Here is a 21,086-nt window from a genome sequence, read left to right as displayed (position 1 = left end):
AAATGTGTTGAGTGCCATGATGTAGAAAATTAGGTGGATAGAAAGCTTAGAGCAACTGAGTTTCATAATTGAGTAGCTAGAGGATATCTCACTGTCTAATACAAATAGGTGACATACAGCTTGTGCCAGTTTCACCCGCCATCCGTAGGAATTAAGTACTTTGCGAGCATGAATAAGAGACTAAATATTTTCTAGGTAAACGGACTACGATCTACCGCTAAAATGTCTTTCAAATCGAACCAGTATTTGATGAATTAAGTGCATTAATGCATACTAAACAAACTCTTTGGTTTTATGGAAAGCACTTTCGTCGGAAAGATAATCCTTAAACAATAATCTGACTAAACCTCCCTCTTTTGATATTAAATTAAGTAATTGATCTGTATTTGTGGCTTAACCTCAATCGGATGTCACACGTGGTTCTTCAATTAGAACATACAGATATAGGCAATCAGTAATCCTGGTACAAACCAATATAATGACTGCTTGAATAATCTCTGAAGCTCTAATTGGGGTTCACATTGCTAATTGGACTCCCCACATATTTGGAGATAATCTTCGCCTGTATGAATTTCAGTTGGTAATCGGAGCTAAACAATTACGTTGTTAGGTTAGATTCGAAAATAGCGAATCTATGTAACAGAGTAAATAGATTGATGCTAAAAAGGAATTTTGTATCAAAACGGTACATAGTAAGATAAATACCTATTTGAAATTAGCTTCTGCTCATTGTTAACCCCTACCTACGTAAAAGTAATAACAAGTCCATGTCCATCACCAAAGTACCACTTATCTCACTCAGAATCCATCTTTAGAGTGATTGTATACCATACAGACACAGTTACTTTGAAGAAAAGTGTTTATATATAGTTTTTAATAGAACAATCCCACAAAAACCTCAACACAATCTATGCCTCTAAATGTCAAGGACAGCTCTCACTAAGACGTGGAACACCGCAGCTCAAATACAATTAGTAGGACAGCACCGTTTACGAGCTAAACACGACAATACATGTTCTCTAACGATCTAATCTCTACAAACTGGTGGTTAACGCCGCGCCGGTTTAAACCTCCGTTTGGGGTAGTCGGGCCACTTCGAGGCAAATAGAAGCTTGTTGTGTTAGCTAACTGAATTTTGGACACTGAAATTTGCTACGAGTGACTTGACGACAGTCAGAATGTTCTAACACTAGCCGGAGTATAGGCTCAGTTTTTATATAAGTAGGAATCATTACTAATGATGAAATCAGGTCACTTCAGTAACGACAGTAGCAATTAAAAGAGAGTTGTGTTCACCTACTCTGTTGAACTCTGTATTTTAATCCATTAAATAAATAAAAAAATGAGGTAAATTGCCATACTATCTATAGCCGTTTGCCGTCCAACGCGTAAATTTTCTAAAGGTTTTAAAAACAAAAGTGATATCGCAAACAAAATCTAGCCTGTAATATCAGCGCAAAAACCTGAAAATATCTCAGCGATTTATTTAAAATCGTTTGTTGTAAAACCACTTACCGGCTCACCAGCCAATGCCCTTAAAGCAAAAACTTTACGATCACTTATCTGCATACTCGTAAAAATTTACATATTTTTCGCTAAAACTAAGTGAAAACCCGCAATTTACTGAAATACGCTACCTAATTTGACGATATAATGTGAAAAGATATTCGGTTCAGTGGTGTACAGGCTCAGAGCACCTAACCAACTGGAACCGTCATCAGGACGAATGTTTATGCGAAAAATTATGCGCATTTTCGCGCTGGGGCAACGCAATAACGCTTGTTGTTACTAGAAATCTAGTTTCTATAGTTATCTAAAATCTAAACTATTAAATGATATTAGTGATGTTACAATAACTAAGTAGTTACTCTTTCTCACTTATGCATTTTTGAACACATTGAATCCATACGATATAAAATCGTCAGATACAAATATGATGCACACAATACATGTAAGCTCACACGCGTATGTCAAGTGGTCTCCTTGGTAGATATCTAGGCACGTCAATACCGTCTCCAGTTATTTAAATACTCTAAGTGTTTGGTATAAAATTAGGAACAGATGTGTCTATCTGCCTGCCAAGGGTTATAGTATTATGCAAATGGCACCCTACTTGGCATACAAATGATTAACCAATGTGTTATACGGTAATACTCTTCTTGTTTATGCTATGGGTGTTTTGAAAAAGGTTGCATAATGGCCGTTGGGTATGGAATATCAAAAAATAAGTGCCTAGGTACAAGAAAGTTTATATTAAATCGTGTAGAACCTATTCTCATGGTGTTTCATACCCGAATAAAACATATCTTATTTACCCGGAGATATTGCAGCTTCGAAATAGTGTAACAATTTTTGAATCGGGGTTTGTAGCATTTAGAGTACAAAGAACCAGACAAGATTTTCTGGAATCTAAATTCTTGTCATATAATACAGAAGGCAATATTCACCTTAAGTTACATTTCATTAAATTACGTGTTGTTTACATACATTTTACGAGAATTACCACATTCGTGTGAGAAGTTTTCATAAATATTAAGAAAGCTACTCCTACACACTCTACAGCTAACTACCAATTCATATTAAAACCGCCCATCTTCTGAGAAAACTTATAATCACTGGCGTGACCTACAATAACTTTAATGACTGACTTACATTAAAACTTGACGTATCTGCTTTTACTAATATATACAGAAGAAGACTTTGTTCGTTTGTTTCAACACATTTTACATGTTTGAAAGAAATGCTTGGATAATAAAAAAACCTTTGCTTTAAGGGTCCTTAGTTTTGAAGTTAAAAGGAACTCAATATTTTTTTTCATTCTATGACCCTTCTTAGTATAAAATCAAAGTAAACACCACGTTGTTAAGTTTACTAATAAAGTAGACCTACCTTATCATTTCTCTACCATTATAATCCACTATTTGACACAAATCTTCCTTTAACACACGACACATTGCGATTCAAAAAATTCTACGTAGAAATCCACGGACGAGCAAAACCACGGAACAAAACTAGTCAAGTAATAAAGCTGGCAGTCATTAACTATTCATTGCGAGTTCATCATGCTCCCCCTATATATTATTATTAAAACTTCAACTTCTAAGTAGTATCACCGTTTATTAGCTTTTGTTAGGGAAGTCTTATTAAGGCAGAAGTAAGTGTAATTAAGTATATGACACTGGAGGTTTCATATTTTCTTGAGATTTTTGTCCTGGTAAAGTTGAATCTGTAATTATTTGAGAAGCCCACTTCATATTAATAAAGATATTTTACAAAAAGAGATTTTGTACTTTTGAAATTCTTTAATTACACACAGTAAACGCGGAAATTAATTTTGTTGAGTTTGTTCCATTCTATGAATCTATTGAGAATCTTGAGATACACCATCTTTATATAAACATAGAACGTCTTAAAATAATCAAGACGAAAACGGCTCAGTCGCTTCTCAAAATGTAAAATCGTGTCAAATTAAAATTTGATCAGATGGTAGTCTGCCCTTTTGGATCATTATGAATTTATAATCGAGAGCAATGGGAAATTGTGCCGACAATGTTTTGTAACAAATTAACGGTTCAAGAGATTTGCAAATAACAGATTTACAATACCTTGTTACAGCTTTGTAAGCATGAAAGATGTTGGCACTGCCTTTTGATTTGTTTGAACAACATTTTGTATGAGAATCGTAATAGGAGAATTTATAGGTACCTATTTTGTTATTGTGTTTTTAATTTATTTGCTCTGAACCGTCAAAATATTTGAGTAGATTAGAAGAAGCATATTTGTTTGAATTTCGCCTTTACGTAAACATAATGTAGATAGATTATTTTATAGTCATAGACATAGACATTTATTTTTGCAAATATGGGTACAATAATGTTGTTACATAAGGGTAAAGGTTCACCAACTTTAATTTTTTTTAAGTAGGTGACATAATTTACTGTCTTATCGCGAAAAGCGACCCCACAACAAAGCAACAACTATTCGGAAACAGTACATATGTAGATAGAAAGTTCTTCCTGCCACCATTCACTTTCCTCACCAAGTCATAACACAATTAAGTTCATAAGGTTTTTGGCGAAACTAATTATAATTATCTTCTTAATGGCAACAAAGCTTTGATGCTGTTGTTTATGATAATCAGTGGTAATGAGAGAAATAATTGGGTACGAGGTTGCGCCTGTATGAAATGGAATATATGAGTTGCTCTCGGAAATTATTTGCCATTGGGATATTGGTTTGTAGTGTCATTTTCATTGGTAAGTTGAAGTATGCTTTGTGGCGTTAATTAATGCTCACAGAACGGTTGTGATTTTAAGCTTTCAGGCCGCTAAAGTTTGCTCTTGCTCTTAAATGTATTCAGATGAATCAGACCAACTGAAAAGTTTCATTAAATTAATTAAGTCTTAGCAACAAAGTAACCGATTATCTTATCACACATAAAACACACTTTTTTTTTCTAAAACTATGAGAAATCACACTGATATACAAGAAAGTACACACATTAATTGGAAACCAACTCTGCACAGACTCAATAACAACTAGACAGTTACAAAGACCACCTACCACCACAACTATACACCGATACACAGTACTATACAAGTACACAATAGGTACTATACACGTGCAATAAAATGTAACCGCCCCATTGCACTCAGGGCATTAAGCAAGCGCTGAGCCGCCATTACCCGTAATTGTGCACTGGCAACACTTTATAGCTCTAAACTTCATTCTTTTAGACAGGAATTACGATTGCGATTGTCGTTTTGTTTGGTTTAATTAATTTTGTAGTTTGTAGTTAGGATTTTTCCCTGGATTTCATAGCTTGCTTGATTTAATGAAAAACAAAATTTAAGGAAAGTAAATATAAATAAAAGTATTTTCCTCTTTCAAGCTTTTAATTTTTCGTTTGTTTTGAAAATAATTTGATCGTTACTTCGCTATTTGCTACTTACACTACCCTTACACCATGTTGTACTAGCCTTTTTGATAATAACCAGGGCTATTCGCGTTCAAAAATCATCATCCAAGAACCGACCACACTGAATGCAGCTTAACTTCATCAATCACTCAATCATCCACAAAAAATATCTACTCTAATAAACTAAACACCTAATCACAGATTTAGAAGTACCTACCTGCAGTATTTAACCCTTGAACGTCGTCGGTAAAGTTCGCTCTGGAGTGGCACTTAACAATTAATGGATGTTTTCCGTAGCGGGCGAGGAACGGTTGTAATGAAGAATGATCCCCGCTCTATACTTTTATAGCTCTACTTTAGTCTTTTAAGTTCCTTAAGTTTCTTCCTGATATTGTGAGTGGCTTTTTTATTATTGTGTTTGTAATTCTGTGGAGTATTGTTAGGGTTATTACATTGCACTTGAAGAAGGAAAATTTGTTGTTATGGATACTAAAATAACGTTAATATTGTGAGGTTCGATTCCCACATTAATGGATTTATAATATTGAACATAATGATTTAGGTGCCGTATAACCGTAAGCCACTTTTCATAATAATTAATGTAATTATTAACCGTTATAGGTTACGTTTCGGCCTCATTAAAATTGTTTTTATAAAAAAAAAATGTAAGTTGTACCTTATCGACTTATCGCAAAACTTTTATTTCTTTTCTTTTCAACTTCAACAGACTCCAGAAACCCATTCCAGCAACCATAAAATAGTCCATCGACTGGATAACTAGCTGGTAATCAATCTATTAGCGTCGCCTCCTGAATCGGCTGGTGAGCTCGGCGCCATCAATTGTTCGTGAAATTGGAAGCGCCCATCATAGACAGCCATGTTTCATTCAGGGTAGCTATGTAGCTTTCTGTAGTTTTGTATAGCTGTGTACAAAACTATGTTTTAGTAACCGTATTCAGTAGTTCAGATGCTTATAGCCTTGGGTCTGGTGGAGCTATGCTGCTATGGAGTAATGGCTAAATACTGAAACGCCTCTCAATTTTAACGGCTGTATAAACATTGTTCTTATGAGACAAGAATTATTTTATGTGCCTACTTCAAAACTTAAAGCAAAGTTACATGCACATGTAATTTATTTTTGGCAATAATGTAAAATTGATATAATCGAAATCTATATTACCTATGAATAAAACACGTGATACAAAAAAAACCGATTTAAAAGTTAGTCCAAAAGCTACTTAACCCTCAAAAACCACGATAAAACCCCAACTAGTAATATTTCAAGCCATTCAAAGATAATATCCAAGTCAGAAAGCCACCTTCTCACAAGGACTGCGAGTATGACAGCGCGTTCTATTGTGTCAATCAAGCGAGTGTTTGAATGACATCCAATATGTTCACGTCACTCCACCAGTGGTTACGTACAAAATCATACGGGATTCTTTATTCTATTTTTATGCCGAAGTAAGGGTTTATGGATAAACCATCGACATAATTATAAAAGAAGATTTTTGTTAACGGTATGTATTCTATTTTTTTTTTAATTTACGTAGTGTGACCATATAAGCGATAAGGACTTTTACATGTTTGCAACTCGCTTCAAAGAGCGGAGAGGCAACGACACGTTTGACTGTCATGAAATCTTCTAGCTATTTTCATTGTAAGAATAAGTTAACATAGACAGCACTGCTGCTGTATTCCAAGAAAATAAAAGTGTACACCTTGAGGTTAAGCTTTTATTTGTCTCAAAATCAATTGTCTCGTTTATATCTACAATTCGACTTACATCGGGTTAAGTAACAACTCACTTATGTGCTAAAAATCTCGGACACTAGTCGTAAGTCCATCTTCTAACTTGTATGAACGTCAAGTCAGAATGTGGGACAATCCCTCAGGGCATAGGATGACCCGATCGAGTCGACGTAAATCAAATCCGATTTATTTCAGCTCAAATATAGAGTCAAGTTCAAATTATGTGGTCTGGATTTCTGTAGGTCTTGTAACTGCCTCGTAAATGTTTTAGGGGCTTATAATCGTTTTTTCAGCGTTGGGACCCTAATTTGTGCATAAGAAGAGAAGGTAAGTATGTGTGTAATGTGTGATAATAGATGTGGTTTTTATCATAATTGTGTGAACTTTGTAAACTTAATTGTATCCAATTACTGTGAATAAAACTTCTTTAACATCCTACAAAGAGTCTCTTCGTGCTAACAAAACCTCTGTCTATCCTTACAGATTTTAAACTGACGTAACACAAAAAACCGAAACAAAAATAAATCCTAGTTACTTTGCCTCACCGATACTTGAAACATAATCCAGCATTTTTTATCGAAACCCCAGAATTCAATAGTGAGTTCAGAGATATTTTTCAAGCGGCGACAATCTTTTCATTCATGTTTATCAAAGGCTTGGAAACAGCTTTAAAAATGAAGAGGAATATTCAAATGGGGATAAAAACTGTCCTTTGGAAGTTTCCAGATAATTAAGCACTGTTTAACGCCTCGGCTCGGGGATTGTTAGCTATGAGTTGTACCCGGCGTCTCTTGGGAATGAGACTGATTTTTCTGTGAAATATTTTTGTTTGGGAGTTTTTAGTTCTTGTTTTTTGTGACATGGTTTTGCGAGTGATGTTGTTGTTTGTTGATATAAGTTATTTAGTTTAGATAGTATTTGTGTTTTGCAAAGTATGACAAAGGAGGAATTTCTGAAGAGGCATACCTAATTAGTTTTGTCTTGAATATTGGCAGGAGAAAAGCGTTAATATTAGGTAATTTGTTTACGAATATCAGTCTAGACCTATTTTTCACTAGTTTCAATTTTTTTTTATCTTCTTATTTTTAGTCTCAGTTTTTCATAATAAAAACAAATGAGTTTTTTTAAGCCATTTCTAAACTATCGTCGCCTTTACCAACACCCAGAAGACCAACACTTTTCTAGATAACGTTACTCCACAAAACAGATTTACTCGTCAAATATTTTCCACGAAAAATGTTCAACCCTCAAACGACCTCTGAACATATTTTTCGTATACATTAAAAAGTCCTTTGTATACCAAAATCACTTGAGCTTTGCGACCCAGGCTCTTTAATTTTGTCCGTCTTGCAAGCGTGATCGATGGTACTTGATACCCCCTAGTTTTTGACAAGAGAAAAAGATGTGAAATCCATACTTTTAAAGTGAAAGACTTTGGCATATAAGGTGGTGTTAATTAGCGTTTTTTACAATCTGCTTTAACTGCCACACTCATAATGGATACTTAAATTAGTCCTAACGAGTCCTTAACTAATTATCATTAAATCTGTTAATGAACGATACATCCCAGAGACGAAATTTAAGTTTTCATTAGTTAATGACAGCTTTAAGTATCCGTAGGGCAGAGTATCGTCAAATTGTCTTTGATAATGCTTATCGATAAACGAAAGGTGTAGCCGCACCTTAAAATGTGAAATTATTAAGTAGCAAAAACTGTTATTTAAATACATTAAAACCTTGTATATCAACAATAGAAATAAGAATTTGTTAATTTCGGGATCGTTTTTACGTAAAAACACCTATTTTCATGTAAATGATATAAAGTACATGGAAACTTTTTTCTGGTATCACTGTCAATATTGTACTGTCAGTGTCAAGGTTACGTTTAAAATTCTTGTTCCGTTAACCGTCAGGAAAGAAAAGTGTGATAAACTCTGAAATAAACAGCTTTATCTTAACATATTATCATGGTAAGTTTCGTTTCTATGTACATTAGTAGCTGCACATATGTATTTGAAGAATTTAACTTGTGCTTGTTTCATTTTAGGAGTCTTCAGGAACAAGAGCCCTACGCAAACGTGTGGCTAATTTCACGGCGGACGAAAAAGCTTTGTTTTGCACAATTAGTTAAAAAGAGACCAATCGTGGAATCTTAAATAACAGATGGCAAGTCAGTCGCCAAGAAACAAGCAGCATGGGATAGTATAACACAGGAGTTCAATCAGGAATCAATCACCAACTTCCAGACTACGGGCTGCTTTGTGAAAGTTTACTAGATCAACGAGGAAGTCAAATAAACTTTGTACTACATAATTGGCCTCTTGTTCAACAATTAAAAAAGTATTCTTCTTATTTTATAGATTTTTATTTATTAAAAATTATATTATGAGAAAAATCTATCAACTATAGATTGTCGCACCAAAAATCCATTGCTGTTGGTTGTTGTTTCACGCCTTTCACTCATCAGGACAACATCATCATCCTCATTATGAGGAGATTCCCAGTTCTTTGGAACCAAATCATCAACCTGTAAAGAAATATTATGCAGTGTCGCTCAAGCACATATAACAGCCACAACTGTATCCATCTTAATGCCCATGCCAAGTTGGAGACAAGGAAACCTTATTTTCCAAATGCCAAAGCATCTTTCCACAGTATTCTACATTATATTTTATTTGGCTTCTGTTGTAGTTTTCTTGTGCAGTTGAATTTGGTGATAAAAACGGTGTCAGTAGCACATTGCTAACTGCATACCCGCTGTCCCCTAAAATTATCCCTTTTAACACACCAGTATTCAGTCTTTGTTTACTTGCACTTTGTCTTTGTTTACTGCTGTTATAAATAAAACTATCATGGGTACTGCCAGGCTACCGGGCTACTAGATCATAAAATTCCAAGTTTGTCCCAGTGACTGCTTGAACATTGATAGAAAAAGACTTCTAATGTTACTCCTCCTGGGCTTCTTATTTGGCCTCACTACTCTAAACCTTCTGGTATAGTCTAAAAAATCAATAAAGTCAAGCAAATCACTCATCTTTACTTTATTGTTAAAACATTCCTATTCCTGAGACTTTTTAAAATATTTTATTTACTTTTATAACCTTAAACATAAATGTCAAAATCAATCATTAGAAAGTTAAGTAAAGGTTTTGCTTTACTTAACTTTAATTGTCATTAAGGGATGCTAACGGATCATTAATTGTCTCTGAGAGTGAGCTTTTTTAAATCTATACTAAGGAGCCACTTAAGTAACCATTAACTGACTCTGAGTGTGGCAGTAAGTATATGAAAGAAAGTTGTAGTATTTTGGGGGTTGACGAAATTGTGTTAAAATAGTTGATGAAGGGTTGTGCCTTCTTTATAGGAGAAAAAACCTTTAATTTTGATCAAGGGATCTTCTTCTTATCTGAAAAAAAATATCTGATAAGATATGCGTATAAAGTTGAAATACACGCTCACTGCGTGCTTTGAAGTAAGTTCAAGTAAAACATGTATAATATTTTCAGAAATTACTTAATTCTTAGATATTTAGCATACAGCTGTTACCTCTTAAGCTCAATGTAAGTAACGTAGCAGATGCTACCTTTCAAGTATGTAGAAGATTTTTAAATAGTATCTTGAACTTTCATTATTTCTCACTTTTCATCCTAAACTTTTACTTATACGAAAATTTTGAACACACTATCTTATTTGAAACTGACAGATCAATATATCAGAAATCTCTATTCTATCTGTGTGTATTGTTTGATTGTTTGTTTTCCCGTACCATCCAAACAGGCTCGGGTTTCCAACATCCGTTTGTAACTGAATCGCCTTTGAATTTCTAGCAGGTTCTTTTGAAATTCTATATGACACAACGTTAGTAGCTGTTCACGCACACAAGGCGTGATTCATAGCTGGCGCACCAGGGCCCGACAGAGGGCGTCGCGTCACCGAGGCGGGGGGGACGGCTGCCAGCAGCAGCGGCCCGCACCGCGCCGCCGCACTCCATCACCGGACACAGCCGACGACGCGCGCGCATACTTTATCTTAGTTTTCCAACATATTGTACTGTCCAGTGAACCATTATATGTATTAAGTGTTACAGTCCACTTTTCATTTAAGTACCTTTAGTTAGGTCCCCTACATTTTGGTCACTTCGGCCTTCTACAATTTAAATCCGCGTAACGTATTTCTACGAACAAAGAAATCGTTCGCGCGGTGACAGTACGAGGCGACGTTGGTGGACTTTGATACGAGCGACGAGTCTTCAAAAGCGCCGTGTCACTACAAGCGGCATTCGAGAGAAGAGAAGCTTGGAGTTGGAGTCGTCTAAATACGTAGAACGAGGAGAGGACGTCTACAAGTTCCCGAAGTCTTCACGTCGACGGTGGTCAAGTCTCGACTTAGTTGGTCGAACACGCCGGGTCATCTACGTGCTTCGTGGGAATCAACACAGTTCGCCTTGTGGATAAAGATAAGCATATTTGTGTATCGTTCCAAATTCCTTTCTTTATAATTTCCGTTAAAATTCAAATTCAAAATTTCCGTTGCAACCGTTTTCAGTTCAGTTTCAAATTTGAGCAAACAAGTGATTATTTAAAAGTCTATTGGCATTAACGTGCATTCATTCAGTGCTGTATGGAATACATTTCTTATCGGTTTACCGTTGAAGTTTTTTGCTAATGAGCTAACGGTCACGAGTCACGCGCCTATTCATATTGAAACATCTGGTTGCTACATTAGTCATCACTTGTGCATTTGCTTATCGCCTTATCTGTTATTCTATCGCATTATTTCATAACATCTTTTGTACTTTTATTTCAAACCACCTTCTTATAATGGCTAATGAAGATTTGTTAATAAGAAAACGCAGTGCTATTAAAGCTAAGCTTACGAATTTTTGCAATCATGTTAATGTGCTTATGAGTTGCGATTCATTATCCAGTTTGCAGCGTATTGAGCTAGAGGGTCGCCTTCGTAAATTTGATGCTTTATACGATGACTTTGATAATTTGCAGTTGGAGATCGAGGTGCTCTCGGATAAGCCAGACGAGGCGTACGGGGAACGTGCCAAGTTTGAGGAGCGGTACCACGCGGTGGCAGCTCAGGCGCGCAGCCTGCTTATCAGCGCTGATGCCGGCGTTGACGGCGGGTCTGTAGCGGGCTCAGCGGATAAAAACACAGGTGCATCGTTCCGTCATAATTTTGTACGCTTACCTAAAATTAATTTGCCTACTTTCGATGGTAGTTATCAATGTTGGCTCGAGTATAGAGATACATATCTGTCACTTATTCACAGTAGTAGTGCTATCGATGATATTAGCAAATTTCATTATTTGCGCGCTTCGCTTACGGGAGATGCTCAGCAAGTGATAAAAAATATAGATTTTAAGAGCGAGCATTATCAATTAGCGTGGAATCTATTATGTGAGCGATATGATAATAGCAGGCTTCTAGTTAAAAACCATGTGCAAACTTTGTTTAATACTCCGGCAATTCTTAAAGAATCTTGTGTAGCCTTACGTCAATTTGTTGATAATATCAATAAGCAAATTAGAGCTTTAAAATCACTGAACGAGCCCACTGACCAGTGGAGTACACTGGTGGTGATTATGATGAGTAGCAGACTGGATAAGGTCACTAACAGAGACTGGGAAGAGTATAGCAATACCTTACCCAAATTTCCAACATTGTCAGAATTTTGTTCGTTTGTTAGTAAAAGGGCTGATTTATTAGAGACAGTAGAACATAGCAAATCAACAAATAAGGAAGATAGTAGTACAAACAGTTACACAGTAAATACTAATAATTCTAAAAAAAACTATAATATAACAAAACCTAAACCTAATACTAATAAGGAATTTAATAATTGTCCGTTGTGCAAAATAATCATTTCATGTTTGTGTGTGATGATTTTCGTAAGTTGTCAGTAGAAAACCGTTTAGCAAAGGTGAAGGAGCTTAATGTGTGCTTTAATTGTTTACGTCCAGGGCATTCAAGTAAACGTTGCAAATTGTCACACTGTAAATATTGTAATCGTAAGCATAACACGCTTTTACACGTAGAGCAGTCTAATTCAACTGTACAAGACCCAATGCCTAGTAGTGTAGCTCTGCCTAGTTTACTGACTGATGACGTTTCTGGTGGTGCACAGTTACAAAACGGCACATCTGAAAGCGTTGTTATGTCAAGCGACACTGCAGCTACTACTCGTTCTGTTTTGCTTTCCACAGCTCTGGTGACAGTGGTCAGCACCCGAGGTGAGAAGTTCGACGCCAGGATCCTGCTGGATAACGGTAGCACAGCTAATTTTATCACTGAAACACTGTGTCACAAGCTGGGATTGCCTAGACGTAACGTTAACTCCACGATATCAGGTATAAATAAGCAAACATCTAATAGCACACAGTCTTGTAGATTTACAATTCAGGCTCGGAATGGTGGCTATAGGGAAACCATCACTAGCTTCATATTGCCTGAAATTACTAAAATATTGCCAGCCAAAGCTGTAGATATAGGCAATATCAATATACCGGCAGACATACAGTTAGCAGATCCGTCATTCCATATTCCGTCTGTAATCGACATTCTTGTTGGCGCGGAAGTGTTTTGGAATGTTTTAGGTTCCTCATCTATAAATTTAGGTAGGAATAAACCCAAGCTTCATGCAACAAAACTAGGGTGGATAGTTTCAGGTCCAGTCCCATTACGCAATATTTCAAATAACCAAGCACATTTTTGTAATGTTTCTATGGAGGAATTAAATAATAACCTCAACAGGTTTTGGGAAATTGATTCGGTCCCATCTAAACATGCCTTATCACAGGAGGAACGTGCGTGCGAAGAAAGTTTTCGCCGCAATACTGTTCGTGACAGTGAGGGTAGGTTTGTTGTGACAATTCCTTTAAAGGATAATCCTGTCATTCTAGGTGAGTCGTACGAGATGGCTAAGCGGCGATTTCTATCACTGGAGCGTCGTTTTCTTCGTGATCCAAGTTTCAAGGAGCGTTATGTTGCCTTCATGGAGGAGTATGAGCGTCTTGGACACATGACAGAAAATACAACGTCTAGGAAGCCACATTCAGGTGACGGTATTGAATATTTTTTGCCTCATCATGGGGTCATCAGAGAATCCAGCTCGACCACGAAACTACGGGCAGTCTTTGATGCTTCAGCGGCAACCACGTCTGGTGTGTCGTTCAATCAAATCCAGATGGTTGGCCCGACTATCCAAGAAGATCTTCTGTCAATTCTACTAAGATTTAGGCAATATAAGTACGTTATATCAGGAGATATAGCTAGAATGTATCGTGCTGTTGCTGTAACACCGTCGCAACGTCCATTGCAACAAATCATCTTCAGGACTGATCCTAAGTTACCGTTAAAGACTTATTGTCTAAATACTGTTACCTATGGCACAGCTTCTGCTCCGTACTTAGCAACAAAGTGTTTAGTGAGTTTGGCTAATGTTGCTACAAGTCCTACCGTCAAGTCTTCAATTGAGCGTGATTTTTACATCGATGACTATCTTTCAGGCGGTAATTCAGTTTCAGGCGTAGTAGAAATGGTCAAGGAAGTTATTTCTGTGTTAGCGTCAGCGAATTTTCACATACGAAAATGGCAATCCAATAGTTCCTCAATTTTAGACCAGGTTTGCGATAGCTCAACAGTTGTGGATTGTCTAAGACTGTCTGAAGATAAGAACGCGTCATCAAAACATTAGGTTTACGCTGGATGTGTGAGGCAGATTATTTGGCATTTTCTATTTCTATTGATGATAAGAAACAAGTTTCTAAACGCCAAATTTTGTCAGTCATCAGTCAAATATTTGACCCATTAGGCTTGGTTGGTCCATGTGTAGTCGAGGCTAAGATTGTCATGCAGAAGCTGTGGTTGGATAAGTGTGACTGGGATGAGCAGGTGCCAGAGTCTATATACCATTTTTGGAGTAATTTTGTTAACACTCTTCCATGTTTAAACAATCTACGCATTCCAAGATGGGTTGTGTGTGACAATGCTATATTGCATGAAATTCATGTTTTTACAGATGCCTCTGAGAGAGCCTTTGGTTGTTGCGTATATCTTCGGTCGGTGAATATGGAAGGTGCAGTCAAGGTACAACTTCTTGCATCGAAGAATCGCGTAGCACCAATAAAGCCTACTACCATTCCACGTCTCGAGCTTTGTGGGGCGTTGCTAGGCGCTAGACTGTGTGCTAAGGTACAAAGTTCAATTACTTTACCTATTACTAGATGCCAATTTTGGTGCGATTCAACAATAGTGTTGAGTTGGCTAGCTATGTCACCGAACGTATTGAAACCTTTCGTACGCAATCGCGTTAACGAGATACAGGAGAGTACTGCAGGTCATACGTGGAGTTACGTGCCGTCTAGAGTCAATCCGGCAGATCTTGTTTCTCGTGGGCTGAAGGCTGACCTTATCAGCGAGTGTTCTTTATGGTGGTCAGGTCCAGAGTTCTTGTTAAATGATGAAACACACTGGCCAGCTATGCCCAACAAAACTATGAAACAGGATCTACCAGAAGTAATTACATCTAACTTCACAGATCACTCGTTTCTTACAGACACACAAAAACACGCACAACACACAAACACAAATACATCAATAATTCATACATTATTACATAAATATTCTAACATAAATCGTCTACAAAGAGTGGTGGCCTACATATTAAGATTTTATAATAATGTAAAGAACAAAATCAAGGATAAAAATCCATTATCAATTAAAGAACTTCAAGATTCTTTAAATTTCATTTTAAGACAAGCTCAAATGGAGATGTTTTCCAAAGAATATGACATTCTTAAAGCTGGTAAGACTTTGCCTCGCAAAAATAGATTGATTTGTTTGAGTCCTTTTGTTGACGAAGATGGTCTTATCCGTGTAGGCGGGAGACTTGATAATTCGCCTTATGACTATAATATCAAGCATCCAATTTTACTATGTTGCAAACATCATATCACTAAATTAATTTTCCACAAATATCATTACGATTTATTACACGCTGGCCCTCAATTGTTGATCGCAAGTATACGGCAAATGTATTGGCCACTTGGAGGCAGAAATCTGTCTAAGTCAGTTGTAAAACACTGCATTAAATGTTTTAAGTTCAAGTGTCAAAATGTTCAACCTGTAATGGGACAATTGCCTGTTAATAGAACTCAATTGGAATTCCCATTTTTAAATTCCAGTGTCGACTATGCTGGGCCAATATTGATAGCAGATCGAAAGGGGCGAGGGTGTAAACTTGTAAAGGCGTACCTATGCATCTTTGTTTGTCTTGCAGTGAAAGCTGTCCATATCGAGCTCGTTACAGACCTTACTAAGGAGGGCTATATGGCTGCTTTAAACCGTTTTGTTGCTCGTCGTGGCAAACCCAAGAGCATCTTGTCTGACAATGGCACCAATTTTGTAGGCACTTGTAATGAGTTGCAACAATTATTAAAACAATCAAATATATCGTATGAAGTTGCACAAAGGGGTATTGAATTTACTTTTGCCCCTCCATATTCTCCACATTTCAACGGCATTGCTGAAGCTGCCGTTCGCTCAACTAAACACCACCTGAAAAGACTATTACAGTTAACACACTTCACATATGAAGAAATGGTCACTTGTTTAACTCAAATAGAAGCTGTTCTTAATTCACGTCCTCTCACCCCTCTTTCCTCTGATCCGTTAGATTTTACTGTCCTTACTCCTTCACATTTTTTGATTGGACGATCACTAATGGCTGTTCCGCATCCACAGGTGTCTGATGTAAACATCGGCCGCTTGGAGCGCTATCACAGAGTGGAGCATATTAAGCAGCATTTCTGGAAACGATTCCATTTAGAATATATCTCTGCTGCAGCAAAACTAAGTGGACGTCATCTACAGGACAACTGGCAGAGGGAACGTTAGTTCTCATCAAGGAGAGAGGACAACCGCCAATGTTGTGGCCACTGGGACGTGTCACGAAGGTGTTCCCGGGGAGCGACGGGATAACGCGTGTGGCTGAGTTGAAGACGCGTAAGGGAACAATTCTACGTTCCTTTAATAATATTTGTCCACTTCCACTAGATTGAATGCTTCAACCCGGGGAGGATGTTCACGCACACAAGGCGTGATTCATAGCTGGCGCACCAGGGCCCGACAGAGGGCGTCGCGTCACCGAGGCGGGGGGGACGGCTGCCAGCAGCAGCGGCCCGCACCGCGCCGCCGCACTCCATCACCGGACACAGCCGACGACGCGCGCGCATACTTTATCTTAGTTTTCCAACATATTGTACTGTCCAGTGAACCATTATATGTATTAAGTGTTACAGTCCACTTTTCATTTAAGTACCTTTAGTTAGGTCCCCTACAGTAGCAAAACATAGCTGCGTAGTAATTGTGTGTAATATAATGATGGGTAAATACGTACATGCTCTATAAACTTGTTCAAGCTTGAATATAATGATTGTCTATACCCTGCATATCTCAAGATAAAATAAATAATGCTAGAAGAAGTTCACCAAAAGGCAGATTATATAATCGCCTTTTATTACCCAGATGAATAGTCTACATATGTCTATCTTCATCACATCGTTTTCGTGCCTTAATTCGTTACAATGGATTTAGTCGTTATATTAATGCTAACACAGAGTTATTTACATTATAAAAATAATTTCATAGAAGAAGAATCCTAAAATTTTCCTCAATTTCACGGTTATTTGACCGAGCTAAAAAATATAAGTACTAGGCAAACATAGAAGAAAAAGGTTGCGTGCGGTCGGCGGAACTCAGAACAACAGATTACGTTGAATTTAAGGCTTCACCGAGCCATTTGTTATTTGCCAAGAAAAACGTACCTCTTCAGTCTTTTCAGGTAATTTATAGAATGTTCTAGACACCTTTTTTGATGGAAAGCGGCTGTTTTTAGTGTAGTAATTTTAATACCAAACCTGTAATATAATTTTTGAAGTACAAACGTACCTAAATATTTTTTAAAGTCAAAATTGATAACTTCAAATGTAAATTGTTTCAAAAGGCTTATTGCTACGCGAAAAAACACAAGTATATTATGTAGTTTACTCATCTTTTTGCCATAAAAATCTTTGCACCTTAAAAACCAACCCAATTACATCCGACTACCCAACAACATACTACCCAAAATACCCCCCAATTGATCATGATTGAAAACTAACGCGTGAACCGTGACGTCATCAATCAGCTGTCTATGCCGCGTCCGTGTGCGTTACGGAACGTGACTGAGTGCGTTACGTGAAACGTGACGGAGTGCCGGCGGCGGTACTTATGGAGTACCTAGTGGACTGTTATATGGGCCCTGTGATTTTGGATTTTGTAGTAAAGTAGCTATTTCCTACCCGCGGTTTTACCAGCGTTGTAAAGGATGAGTTTCTAAGCTATCTTTATAGAAATAGAAATTAACAGGTTAAAAGCCGATTTTCAATAAAAACAAAACGTCAAACAATAAAAGTTATCTGGCGATTGAAAAATCGGCCCTAAGAGATAAAATAATTAATTGCTAGGTATCTAGTAGGTCTTATTTCATTTATAAAGGTGAATAGTTCTGGTGTTTTACTTGTGAGATGACGGGAGATGGAAAAATATGCAAAGAGAAAACATGCTGAATATAATTTAAATAAGGGCAGGAGAGAGAAAGAGACAGGTAGATTATTTATCGGACTAACTATAGGGCCTTTTTTAAATAAAATTTTGTCAGTTTTTACTAATAAATCACACATTTAAAACTACCTACAATAATGTGGCATGTATTAAAACAGTAATAGTATAATCAAGTGTTTAGCTTCGTGCAGCAGTAGTTTACTTAATGAAAGGTACTTTACGGACCGGACTGCCGGTTGGCCGGTTCCGTTCCGGCAACACGCGAAAACTTACTAAAGTACACGTTGTTTGTTTTTATTAGTAATTTGTGTGTGAATTAGCGATTTGAGGTCGGTTTAACTTGATTATAGCGTTTGTTACAGTGATTGTTTAAGTTTTTGCGTTTATGGTTTTATTTATGTAGTTTTTAGAGCATTGTTTAGCTAAGAATAAGAAATTTTATGGTACCTACTTTGAACTAGTCTAAACTGAGCATTGTTTCGAAAATACTCATGGGGTTTCTTTTACAAAAAGCTATTTTAAAGACTGCTCAAACTTCATTCTAATTCCAAGCACAGAAAAACGCACCTTAAGTAACGTGTATTTCGATGTTATAACTGTACTTATTTTTTCTCTAAAGCTTTATTCGTAAACCTATTTGAAAAAAAAAACTAAATTTTTTGCACTATGTTCTTAAAATCTTATCAACATAACCAGGTCACAAACCCCTAAATTAGGCGCCTCAGATACCAAAAATCATTACCCTAGTACACCCTTACAAGTTTACCACGCCTAAACACTCATTACACCCAGATTACCTTATCAGGGACCCTTGCATCATAAAAGACGTATTCACGACATCCTCGAAGGCGTGGAGGTCATTTGTCACGTCAGTACGTCCGGAATGAGGAGTCAAGGTCGTGGAGTAGATAGGATTATATATGTAGATAGCTATGTTGGTTGAAAGGGTAAGGTTGTGTTAATAGAAATTTCGGAGAAAATGCATTGGTGAATTTTTGCAAGCTATAAAAGGTGTGACATCGAGTGTTTTTGGCCTTCGTTAAAATAAATAAGAAGTCTTAGGTAATGCATCTATTTGTAATTGAGGCACTTCAAATAAAAGGCCGGTCAATGATTGGCAGCCAAGCCAATATATTTATGGTTTCAGTTTTAAATAAATAACTATTAAGGATTGTAGTTATGAAATTTTCCCTTTTTTTTAGTATGGATATTCCTAAATACATAGTGTGGATACTCCTTTCTCAATAACATAGATTAACTGCATAGAAAAAAGGATTAGGTCATCAATTCGGATGACACCAAAATATATTTTATTCTTTCAAAAATCTCAACCTACCTATTCACGAATCCCAATTTTCTTAGTCCTATTTACAAAAGGAACATGAAGTCCTACAAAGTCTTTGTACACCGGTATTGTTTGCCGCTAGATGGCGCGCCTCAGGTTTCAGAGTACCCCTGAACGGATATCAGATACCCGTACTGTACCCGCCCTTATCGATAACATAGGTATTTATTATAGTTACATCATACGTAGGGTACGAAGTTAGAATTAAGTCGTGGTGGTGTTTGATATTTAGGAGAAATAGTAGTACTTAACACGCTTTTAGGTCGATTTGTATGTAACCATGTATGTATCTAATGTAGCTAATTTAATCACCTTTAATGATCGTACTGTCATGACAATTGGTATACAATATAAAAATAAGGTACTGTCGAACTGATCTGATAATGGAGATATTTAGAATAGGTAGAAATAAATGATTCTTAGTTCAAATGGCCTCAACATCATTTGTACCAAATATATTTGAAAGCACCTATTATCATTATCAAGTGAAAACAATCTAAAATACATAAGTAATATCAAATCGCTTTAGTTGACGAAAATTAAATTCTAAACATAGAAACAGGGTTCATGACCTCTCTATAACTTCTCAATACAGTCAACGCCTACAACCTTATTATTTTAACCTTAGCTTCGCAGTCGAGTACTGGAAGCCAGTGCTCTCACGAGCTAAACGAAGCATGAAATGAACAACCCGTCAGCTTGGAGCATTTAATCCACCGGAGTTGCCATTGCACAAAGCTCACATGCGCACAAATCTCTAGGCGAAAAGTATGCCAAAACACTCGTCTTATCGATCACATTGCTTGGGAAGACCATCAAACACGAGTAAGTAGTTACAGTCAAACCCAAAATTCAATGAATACATCAACACTTGTAAATGAATTTGTTACACAACGTAAAGTCCATAAATTGCTTGGCAACACACCAGAATTCAGTTCACATTCTATAAATTCAAAAGCAGCTGAACACTTAGTTGGCAAAAATAGCGTACCAACAACAATTCCAGAAATCGCAATACGAATTATATTTTTTGGAGTTTGACTGCACATTGAAGAGACTGAGGCACCTAGCACCTTTTTCAAAGATAAAATCGTGTGGTTTACGTTTCCAGTTGGTTCAATGCTCCAAGTCCTCCGGTCGCGCCAATCTGCCGCAAATTGCATTGTGAATTAACTGCTGGCGTTGTCTCGCCCACACGTGATAAGCGCGGCTTCTACAGTTGGACTACACTTCGCTTAATTGCTTCTATCAAAAATAATTTCTACATTCAGGTTGATTTCCTGTAGGAATAGCAGACATTTACTTACATTTATCTCTTTTATTTTGATGTGGTTAAGTAGGCAGTAGGTATCTGCTGCCTGCAAAACTGCCTTTTCAAAAAACAAAATGTAAATTGCTGAAAAACAGTACTTTTCAAACGTAAAATATTACCTACATTAATTAGATAGCCCACAAAAA

The 21,086-nt window shown here is 36.8% G+C and overlaps 1 protein-coding gene across 1 annotated transcript; it reads left to right on the top strand.

Moving 5' to 3' along the window:
• Window positions 1-10,540: 10,540 nt before the first annotated feature.
• LOC135117139 (uncharacterized) lies at window positions 10,541-16,926 on the top strand. Its single transcript, XM_064035608.1, has 5 exons — window positions 10,541-11,836; window positions 12,886-13,737; window positions 14,700-14,872; window positions 16,424-16,571; window positions 16,802-16,926. Exons 1-5 carry the CDS (start codon window positions 11,491-11,493, stop codon window positions 16,924-16,926), a joined length of 1,644 nt encoding a protein of 547 aa, XP_063891678.1. The 5' UTR covers window positions 10,541-11,490.
• Window positions 16,927-21,086: the final 4,160 nt, after the last annotated feature.

This window comes from Helicoverpa armigera, chromosome 7 (assembly GCF_030705265.1).
Source record: "Helicoverpa armigera isolate CAAS_96S chromosome 7, ASM3070526v1, whole genome shotgun sequence".
Classification (NCBI taxonomy): domain Eukaryota; kingdom Metazoa; phylum Arthropoda; class Insecta; order Lepidoptera; family Noctuidae; genus Helicoverpa; species Helicoverpa armigera.
The sequence above is the reverse complement of the archived record's forward strand: the minus strand, read 5'-3'. Positions and strand labels throughout refer to the sequence as shown.

What these genes read in the sequence shown, in the direction of transcription:
- LOC135117139 (XM_064035608.1), top strand. Translation starts at nt 11,491, where the DNA reads ATGGCTAATGAAGATTTGTTAATAAGAAAACGCAGTGCTATTAAAGCT. An exon ending in GTCTAGGAAGCCACATTCAG is followed by an intron (nt 13,738 to 14,699) that starts GTGACGGTATTG and finishes ATGTTTTTACAG; the next exon opens with ATGCCTCTGAGAGAGCCTTT. An exon ending in GGACAACTGGCAGAGGGAAC is followed by an intron (nt 16,572 to 16,801) that starts GTTAGTTCTCAT and finishes CTGGCGCACCAG; the next exon opens with GGCCCGACAGAGGGCGTCGC.